This window comes from Glandiceps talaboti, chromosome 2, assembly GCF_964340395.1.
Source record: "Glandiceps talaboti chromosome 2, keGlaTala1.1, whole genome shotgun sequence".
Classification (NCBI taxonomy): Eukaryota; Metazoa; Hemichordata; class Enteropneusta; family Spengelidae; genus Glandiceps; species Glandiceps talaboti.
In genome coordinates, this window is record NC_135550.1 from 20,575,796 (window position 1) to 20,586,403 (window position 10,608).

Here is a 10,608-nt window from a genome sequence, read left to right on the forward strand (position 1 = left end):
AACAACTTAGAGCAATCCCCAACACACACAAAATAAAATAAAATAAAAAACACACAACATGCCCCCAACAAGGATTTCAAGGAATGTGGAGTGATACCAATATTGTAGTCAGAATCCACGATTGTAAGTAATAAAGTACTAGACAACAGTGGTAACCCTCTGCCAAAATTCTTTAATCATAATATTCATAAATGTTACACATATATCATGTAATGTTTTAATTTGCTGATATATATCTTGGACATGTAATTTGGATTAGAAGTATATGTACATGTATATACATAAAGAATGTTGGTGCAACAGTCAATCTGATTAAAATCTGATATAGTCAACTTGACACTATTTCATTATGTACCTCTTACTTTTATTAGTCTAGTTCCATGGCAGACAGTATACACTTTTACCATCTAGTCAAGCCCATGACTCATGCACAGAATTATGTGCTCCCCCCCAACAGCGTTTGTGAAAACATGATGATGTTGTCGCATCCTCACATATTTTAGTTTAAGAGACTGGAGGTGGAGTCCTGCTGGACGTTTGCATATCATATCAGTCCTAGAAACATGAGAAAGGTCAAAAACGTTTGACAGCCTAAATAAAGAAATCATGCCAAGTTCACTACATCACTTTTTAATCAGATTAATTGGTACAATGGTGTAAAGCTGACAACAGGCTGTGTAAATTAGAAAGCATTTCAACAGGTTATGCTAGTGCTTGATGCACTGACATATTTTACACCAGCATGTAATCTGATCCAACAAAGGCACAGCATTGCTGATGGTTGCCAGATGTACCAATGTGAACAGTTATGATGGGCAGTAAAACACCCTCTATTACAGTCTTACTTCATTCGTGTCATTATTATCTCAAAAGCTGTCTGCTTTTTTCCAACATAGAGTTCTTCAATTTTTGAGTGAAATTCATCAATTCAAATTTACATAATTGTTGATATTACGGTAACAAATCTCGTTCATATCACTGATGGTTGTTAGGAATTTCATCTCACATGGTGGGTACTTTGAAAATACCATGACATGTGTCTCAAAAATATGATGCGTATTGTTTGCATATTATTGAATAATTTGCATAGTTAATGAAATTTTTCAACAAGGTGCTGTGTCATTAATGGTTACGCTGAATTTTATTTTACCAGATACATGATAATTAGTGATATCATGAGGTGACATGGAGACATGATTAAATGGGATGCATCTTATATAAACAATTTGCATATACTATAAAAGATATTTTTATCTCAATTGGTGAATAAATTGACACATGTCCTAAAGATGTCATTAGTGTGGCTTGCATCTTCTGAAATTAATTTGCATATATTATAAAGCAGAGTTTTATCTCACTTGGTGAATAAATTGACACATGTCCTAAAGATGTCATTAGTGTGGCTTGCATCTTCTGAAATTAATTTGCATATATTATAAAGCAGAGTTTTATCTCACTTGGTGAATAAATTGACACATGTCCTAAAAATGTCAGTAACGTGGCTTACATCTTCTAAAATTAATTTGCATATATTATAAAGCAGAGTATTATCTCGGTGAATAAACTGACATGTCCTAAAGATGTCAGTAACATGGCTTACAACTTCTAAAATTAATTTGCATATATTATAAAGCAGAGTTTTATCTCGGTGAATAAACTGACATGTCCTAAAGATGTCAGTAACATGGCTTGCATCTTCTAAAATTAATTTGCATATATTATAAAGCAGAGTTTTATCTCACTTGGTGAATAAATTGACACATGTCCTAAAGATGTCAGTAACGTGGCTTGCATCTTCTAAAATTAATTTGCATATACTATGAAGCAGAGTTTTATCTCACTTGGTGAATAAATTGACACATGTCCTAAAGACTAAAAGATGTCAGTAACATGGCTTGCATCTTCTAAAATTAATTTGCATATATTATAAAGCAGAGTTTTATCTCGGTGAATAAACTGACATGTCCTAAAGATGTCAGTAACATGGCTTGCATCTTCTAAAATTAATTTGCATATATTATAGAGCAGAGTATTATCTCGGTGAATAAACTGACATGTCCTAAAGATGTCAGTAACATGGCTTGCATCTTCTAAAATTAATTTGCATATATTATAGAGCAGAGTATTATCTCTGGCAAATAAAGAAAACATTACAATGCCCTTGTGGAAGACATTCAGTTGGTCGTTAGCCCAAAGGAAGAGTAATTAAAAGTGAGCTAGGTAAGTAAATGGTCTTTTTAATACTTGGTTTTCAATTTCTACACAGAAATTTGTGTGAGTTCTTTAATTTTGTCAGCATGAACGGGATGAAATGGAAGTCCATCAACAGACATGCTCAGTTCTTGTAACACACCATCATGTATTCCATGGTCTATCAATGCTGCTAACATGGCCTCTTGCTGCAAAAAATGAGAGGGGAAAATACACATTTTTAGACTGAATAAACAATTTTGATAATGATTCTTTTAATTTGTGGTACTCGCTTTTATACATCAATTTTAGTAATTTAATGGTAAAGTGCATGTAACACACATACACACAGTACAGCTCAATATAGGATATTAAAAGTCATTGAGTTGGTTTTGTCAAAATACATTGTTCCATACTTGTTTGAATACTGTAAATCATTGTAATGCCATATAGAATTTATACTCACAATTTCATGCTATGATTGTAAATAAATCAGCTGCATATTTTTCAACAGTTATGTAAACTAAATGACACTCCAAAAACCTATCTTATTATGAAAATAACTTTTTTTTTTTTTACAAAAGTATGTTCCTCAGCTACATGTATGTCAAGAATGCAAAGGAATGACATTAGGATTACCTTTTCTACAGTGGGTAGAGCTGGGAGTAGTTTGTCTTTACTCTGCAGAGGAAAACCCACAGCTTTTCTGAGGTATCTATCATGTATAGGACACAATGCAACTAGATATAGAGCCATACTGAGGGCATATCCTCCCCAGTCAGATACACCTGCAGTTATCAGATAGTCAGCAGCCACCTCACAGGCTATTTCATTGCCTTTGGTAATGTGTTGAATGACTTTATCTTTCACCTTACCCATTCCAAGTTCATTGCCACCATCTCCAATACCTTGCAAAAGAAAAAATGCCCAACTGTTAGAATATTCAAAAGGGAGCTGTTACAAGTAGTTCACATCTTAAAATATTTTGTTACACATCTTGCATGTATTGAGTAAAACTAATGCTTAATAAAACATCCCATGAAGTGACAACCAAAATATTGAAAAATCTGTTATTCTTGCACAAAATAGCAATGAACATCCCCCCCCCCTCCCCCTCCATCTTGACAAAAGATATATTTTCTTAGGAATTACAGTAATTTATTTTCTATATGGCATTTCACTAAGAGGGTTACATATATGGTATTTACAGCAAATTATAATATAAAGAAACTTATGTACAACCTTACCTGTAGTGGAAACATATGTCATATCTTTGGCCGCATCAAACAGGAGATCAACTTGAGAGACTTTTGAAGAGATGTCAACAGCTCTCATGGTCCGCCATGTTTTATCACTTGCTCTACCAACTCTTTCAATAGCAACCAAGTGTTGATATTTGGGATGTAATTCATCTTTACCCTGTAAGAATTCCCTAGCAGTTTCTAAAGTCGCCTTTTGTCCTGGAGGTGGAAAACTTGTCACATCTATAGATTTGGCTACTACTCCTGTAAAATAGTAAGATTTATGATGGTAGTACATTTGTCTATTTGTCCTGCATGTTCACTCTTTCCTAGTAAAGTCAGTTGAACACTCGCATAAAAAACTTTAAAGACCTATATATAATATAAAATGAGAGAGCGACTATTGAAACGTGAACACTCTAAAACTATTGTTGCAACATGTTAACATTATAAGGCTTAAGCTGTCAGTGGATGTAAATTTAATTATTACACTCACATAGGGTGGTGTCTGAAAGTGAGTTCTTTCCTCAAGTGTTCTTTACTCAACCTTGAGTATCAGGTTATACAGTCAGACACCACTATCACTCACTTGTGTAATCTATCACATTCTACATTAATAATTGTAGTCTGTGTTCATCATAGTTTGTCAATACTAGCATATCTTCCGTAAATATACAAGTATATAATTGGAGTCTTAGAGTGTAATTGTTACAAGAAGAATATTTATTATAAATGTGACACAATTCTTTTCCATCACCGAGTAGTAACTCTGACAGTATTCCGTTTGGGTATCAATTTGTGCTGTTAGGGTTCATACATTATATTGAGTCACACATTATATACAGTTCCAGGATTTAGTAATCACTTTCAGAGTAAATGGTCATTTTCCAAAATTGTACACTAAAATTTTCCAGGATTTCTCTGATGTGGATTGCAATGTTACATTTCAAGGAAAGTTCTTGGTAAACTGTCATTTTCCAATTTTGTAGGATTTCCCAGAAGTGGTTTACAATGTTATAACATTTCTGGGAAGTTCTTGGTACCTGTCAATTTGTTAGTTTTTGTAAATTTTCTAGGATCCCCAGTGGTGGGTTGCAATGTTAGAACATTTCCAGGAAAGTTCTTGGTAAACTGTCATTTTCGAATTTTGTCAATTACAATTTCCACGATTTCCCAAACATGATTAGTGATATAAGGGTATTTCCAGGAAAGCTCTTGCCATTTCCAAATTGTCTAGGCTTTCCCAGAAATGATTTGCAATGGAAGACAACCATAGATTTTCTAGGCATGTATAAAACCTTAGGACTGTCTATTTATGATCATATTATGCCTTCATACATCATTATAGCACAATTTACATAATGGACAGTGTGTCTGCATTTTTATATAATTGTCATATTAAACTTCTGAGTGATAGTACATGAAAGAAATTAATTTAATTCCCTTATTAATATAAAAATTACCTTTGGACACAAGATCTGCCACAATATCTCTCATCAATTGTTCCCACATGGTATCCACTACCATAGTGACTTCTTTCCCTTGGGTTTGTAACATTGTTGCCATGGCAATGGCTCCTGATAATCCATCATTCTCATATGGAGGTATTTTATCAACAAGGCATGGGAAGCCTGTTGTTATGGCAACAGAAGATGCATGTGACAAACTAAGAGCAGATTTGATTAGTTCACCTTTAACGTGTAGAGAGGAAATACCACGGCAACCTACAAGAAATAAAAATTAAACCTTGCTATTCCTTCATGGAAAAATACTTTTCAAACAAAGTCATTGCTGAAATTACTACTACAGTACTGTATGTCGCATACTCCTTAAAATGTGTTGTAGAACATTTCCAAGGTGTATGCATTCCTTTTTCTTTACACAAGTATATGTACAAGGTGTGAATTACTTAGCAGTCACACAGCCATAGGTTATTAGTATTTTAACAACAAATGGTATTTTGTGCTTTTTGGTAATGTTCATCTGATTGCACATATAATATGGAAATTCAGAGTCAATTAAATGCTTAGATGCAATGTGAAGCAAAGGTCTATCATTGAGATTAAATCTCATTCTAGCCAACTTGAATGCATTCAAACAAAGAATGTGGGATTTATACCCTGGTCGTTTAATGAAACGACAATGTGCATCTATGCCATTCATTCAGCAGTGCTCAAAACACACAGTCAAAACATTCAAAGTTATTGGTACTCTTCCTGATTTCTCATAAATTATGCATGCATAGGTATGATTACATCCTTCCCAAAGATTTGTTTTCATTCAGCTGGAACAAAGAAAAATACTGGGGAATACTGTCTAATCATCATATTTACCAGGATCATCTTGTATACTCTTCTCTAATGCATGTACTTTATTTAGAACTGACTCTGCTGTAACACTGGCAAAGAATGGACTGTCTCGAAGGCCGATGACCTTTGGCTTATCTTGGTCAGAGCTAGCATCATGTGTCATGGCAGGTGTATCTGAAATATACATACTGCCAGGTCTGTGTGTAAAGGCCAAATGTAACTCTGTCAAAAGAAAGCCAGATACTTGAAGTAAGTATTTAAAGTTCAGCTATATTTAGTATCATAAATATTAATTGTGTACATGTAATAAACACATTATGGTATGGCCTATGGTATTTTAATAAATATTATTATACATAAACACATTGGAACACTACCCGAATTGTACAATTTGTAAAAATTATTTCAATGCACAGTTTCATTTCAACAAAGGCAGACATTCTATAGAAGTTGATGGGACAGAAACGCCTGGAGAGAACAAGTACAGATAGACAAAAAAACTTCCATTAAATGTATGGACAGATGTTTATGAATTGAGAAACTGATTAACTTTGAATACATACTTGCAGTAGATAAAGCTGTTCTACCAGTCACTCCACAGGCCCAGAATACAGGTACATCTCCATCATGAAACTTTATGCTTGCACCCATATTGACTTTTTGTACATCTTCAACCCCTATCATTGCTATTCAGAAAACAAGTTAAACTAAATGTTTAGCATATGAGTACACTGACAACTGTCACAGATGTTAAGGGGGAACAGGTGAGGCTGATTTCATACTTTATAGACGTCACTTTCACAATGACTGCATCATGCAAGTTCTCTAAAAATAAGAGAAATAAAATTATTCAAATCATATCCAGGACACTGAGGTACAGAATTCTGGATATGCAAACAATGGAGGAGCTCAGTCACATATGGTTACATCACCAAGAGCTTTAGTGCTTGTATCTGTTGTTTCTAACTTATGGTCACATGGTGTCTTAAGCCTCATTTCCATACATCATAGGTAGAAACAGTAGACAGACTGATATATAGGAGAATTGGTGATATCTGAATATGTAATTGAGCACCTCTGCTGTTTGCATACCCAGAATTCTCTACCCAGTTTACAACAGGTGTGTTCATGGCTGATTTGATCATTTTATTTCTCTTATTCTTTGAGAAGTAACACAACTGTGGTGAAAGTTAATCTTTTTGTAATTTTAATACCGGACACCAACTACAGCAGTTAGGGTGAAATCAACCTTGCCTTTAAAACTGCTAAATTTGAATGCAATATCTGTATACTACTATAAAGTAGTATACAGATATTGCCTAATCAAAGTCCAGACTAAAGAAGGATATGATACCCCTCTTCCCCCAACAACAACAACAGACAAATACCCCCCCCCCATAAAAAAAACCCACAAAAAACACAACAACAACAACAACAACAACAACAACAAAACAAAAACCAAGCCTTCATACATGACACAGTTGAATGTTATGGGTACATTTTATATATGTGGTTAGTATTCAGCAAGAATTGCCACGCAAATGGGTGATAGATAATGTAGGTGTTTATGAATACAAGGTTCTCAGACAGTCTTGGGTAATTATTTTATCAAAAACATGCATGGTTTCTCCTGATCTTGCAATGAAAGGGCAAGCTGAACTAAGTTCATTTATGCCAAAAAAAAATGATTTCTTATAATAAGATGTTGTATAGTAAGATATTTAGCAATTTCCTTATGAGTCTAAAGTAATTTTCACACATACCTGGGTCCCCAATGTGTGCAGGAGCACCATGTACATCTTCCATTGGGTGTGTGACTTGATAAGCAGTCTCAATCATTTCTACAGGAATGGGTTTCATTGACATCACTTGAGTACAGTCAAATACACCAACTGGGTAACAATGTACATTGGTCTATGTAAGAAAACAAATGCTCTATTATAAATGATTTCCCTACAATCTTGTGCTGAAAATTAAAAACGACAGATTTACCAGTGATATTTTGTACAGTAACTGTTATACTGAGTTTGTGACCAAGACAAATACTTACTTGGTACATACTAACATTCGTACAGTTTTGTTCTAAGTTCCTTAAAGGTACTTTGGCTTCCAATAATGCTTTGTCAAAGGTAAAACTGCATCCTAAGTAAAAAGAACTCATGTCTTCCATTTCTTTTTCATATCCCATCAGATTTTCTACTTCTTTAGTCTTGACACCATCTTCCATTACACAATACATTGGTACATCAGTCCTGATATATAATGTGGACATAAGACAATAAAACATTCATAAGATGTGGATGATGGCATCGGTGTGGGTCATGTCTTTGCAGAGGTATTATAATCACACTCTATTATTAACACATCCATTATTGGCATTTGTCTGCTACCAAGCAGGTAGGTTTACATGATGTGCAATTTCTGTCACATTTGCAAAATTTGACACTTAATAGCTGTCTAAGTAAAAACACATTTGAAAAAAAAAGGAGAGAACGTAACTTGTTCACTTTGTCCATTGTGTTTGTAGTTGCTGTTAGAAGCTAATAATATGCATGTACTGTCATGATACATGTAAATAACACAACAAAATATGTGCCCAATTCAGATTTGGTGAGAGTATTACACTTCATACATAGATGCAGAATAATGTAATTTATGTGAGTGAAAAAACGTCAATGGTTTAGTCTGATTTAAAGTATAGCACTTGATATTACAGGAAATTGATATGTACCTGATATCAGAATCATACTGTGATATCTTTGGAGCTGTATATTGACCAGGTTGAGATTTGAAAATCAGGGGTAAAGGTCCAGTATTTGCATGACAGAACTTTTCAAAGTCATCAGCTACCGATTTATGTATTATCGCCATATTAGCCTGTGTGTAACCTAAAATGAAAATAAATAAACTCTCTCTCAGTGATAATTCATGTTGTGTGACAGTGGCATTTTCAGACTGACTGTCATTATGTTACATTCTAAAGCATACAAATAAATCATTTCAAAGACAGGTTTCATTGTTCACAAGAGGTCACCTTCTCTGCAGACTGTCACTAAGGTAGTAAAAATATATTGAAAAAAAATTGAAAATTGAATCAAAGTCTTTCTTAGTCTATCAGCTAGCCCTCAGATGTTCTTCCGATAAAATACGACACACAGCCGAACAACGCTATCGAGGATGGAACATCCGAGGTCTAGCGAATGTCATCAGGATATAAATAACTGCCAATCAGAGAACCGTATTAGCGACAAGCACAAACAGAGGACAATAGCTAAATTTTCATGCATATTCACCTTAAGGAGGGGCTTGTAAAAATAACCACCAATGCGTTAACTAAAATGTGTGAATGACAACGTCTAAACACTCATCAAACACAATTACCATAAAGATATAAGATATAGTAAGACATAAATGTGTTTGTCAACACCTGCATGCAGAGATTGAATATATTAAAGTATATATATGCATATATAGCCCAACCCACCGCTTATCGTAATCTCAATGGAATGTCCGGTCTGAAAATGACATTCGCTAGACTGTTCGGGCAGGCCCTCACATGCGAACTTTGTTCGATTAAAGTTATAGCATCGAAAGAAAGCCCGAACGTCTAGCAGCAAGACTAAGTCTTTCTATAGTAATGTGCTTGATCTTCATTTGCTCGAAATGCCCCCCCCCCCCCAAGTAATATATATCAAAATTCAGTATCATTGCTATATCCACTTATAGTTTTAATAGTGTCACTGTATGATACTTTCAAAGTAATACATATGTCACATGAGCTGTTGAACTCTTACCTTCACATAGACCAGCTGTTCCAGTGCCTGCAGGGACCTTTTTGTTTCTGATCATCAGCCTGACATCCTTTGGTAACATTGTACTTACGTCCTCTACACTCTTTCCAGTCTTGACGTCATTTGGTTGGGAAGACATGATTGTTCTGAACTTGTCTGTAATGTAAATATGTCATCACATGGTTTTCCCAAAAACCCTTTGCAAGAAATCTCCAAAAATGGCAGAACATATGTGAAGTGCAAGGGTTTCTTTACAAGATTTCAAAGTTGAGCAAGTTTAATGCTGAGGTTATCGTGAGGTTCAAATCAAATCATCTTTATATTCAAGTTGATAGCAGTATTACAGCTATCAGTATCAATACAAGTGTGCAAAAGGTAGAAATAAGTCTTACAAGTTACTGGACTTTTCCCTGTTACTTACTAGTATGTTGCTTGTCGACGACAACTTGTATGAATATATCACCATTTGATAACATGAACGCAAACGGAATAGCATATACTTTTGTGCATACAATACAAGTAATGGCAATGCAAGTACCGAGAGAGTGAAAACTGAACTCCCATAAGAACTTGATGACGCCAACCCCATTTTGTGCAGGGTACATTTATGCTGCACCAATTCATATGTAAATATTACTTAGCATCACAGTTCCACGCTCCGTCGAACCACAGACTAAAGTTATCCTTAAAGTTGCACTAATGCATATGTACTTACACGGTAAAGGGTTCTTCCGCCGATAAAGAAAACTGCGGGCAACACAAAATACGACTCGAGTGGACATCAACACCCCGACAAATGACGTCGTAACGTCAGTTAACGTGAGTTGGTCGGCTGCTATCTTATCTTATGTCAAAGTTCGAGCAAGTGGTTATAGCGGAAGTAGAGAGAATTGTGGTCAGAGTGACAACCAATCAAAAGAGAACATGGAGAGAAAAGTGTGAAACAAGACCACCTCAGTGGATGTAAATTATCGGAATAATAGTGTAGCTTACGTTTGGACATCTATCACACAGTTCGATGTGAAAAAGAAGACGTATGAAATGCAGTGAAACTGTAACGATTGTAAAGTTGCTAGA

At 34.9% G+C, this 10,608-nt stretch overlaps 1 protein-coding gene across 1 annotated transcript; it reads right to left on the reverse strand.

The window, feature by feature from the left end:
- Positions 1 to 2,165: 2,165 nt before the first annotated feature.
- On the reverse strand, positions 2,166 to 10,375 carry LOC144453382 (D-glutamate cyclase, mitochondrial-like). Its single transcript, XM_078144663.1, has 11 exons — positions 10,247 to 10,375; positions 9,535 to 9,687; positions 8,472 to 8,628; positions 7,791 to 7,992; positions 7,504 to 7,654; positions 6,304 to 6,426; positions 5,765 to 5,962; positions 4,895 to 5,155; positions 3,438 to 3,695; positions 2,830 to 3,098; positions 2,166 to 2,399 (listed from the first exon to the last, which is right to left on the reverse strand). Exons 1-11 carry the CDS (start codon positions 10,311 to 10,313, stop codon positions 2,259 to 2,261), a joined length of 1,980 nt encoding a protein of 659 aa, XP_078000789.1. The 5' UTR covers positions 10,314 to 10,375; the 3' UTR covers positions 2,166 to 2,258.
- Between the last annotated feature and the right edge of the window lie 233 nt (positions 10,376 to 10,608).

Bases quoted from the DNA above. Each gene is read 5' to 3' on its own strand.
- LOC144453382 (XM_078144663.1), bottom strand. From the start codon at position 10,313: ATGTCCACTCGAGTCGTATTTTGTGTTGCCCGCAGTTTTCTTTATCGG. The intron at 7,655-7,790 runs GTAAGTATTTGT...TTTCTTACATAG, and splicing joins CGAATGTTAGTATGTACCAA to ACCAATGTACATTGTTACCC. The intron at 5,963-6,303 runs GTATGTATTCAA...TTCTTTTGACAG, and splicing joins AACAGCTTTATCTACTGCAA to AGTTACATTTGGCCTTTACA.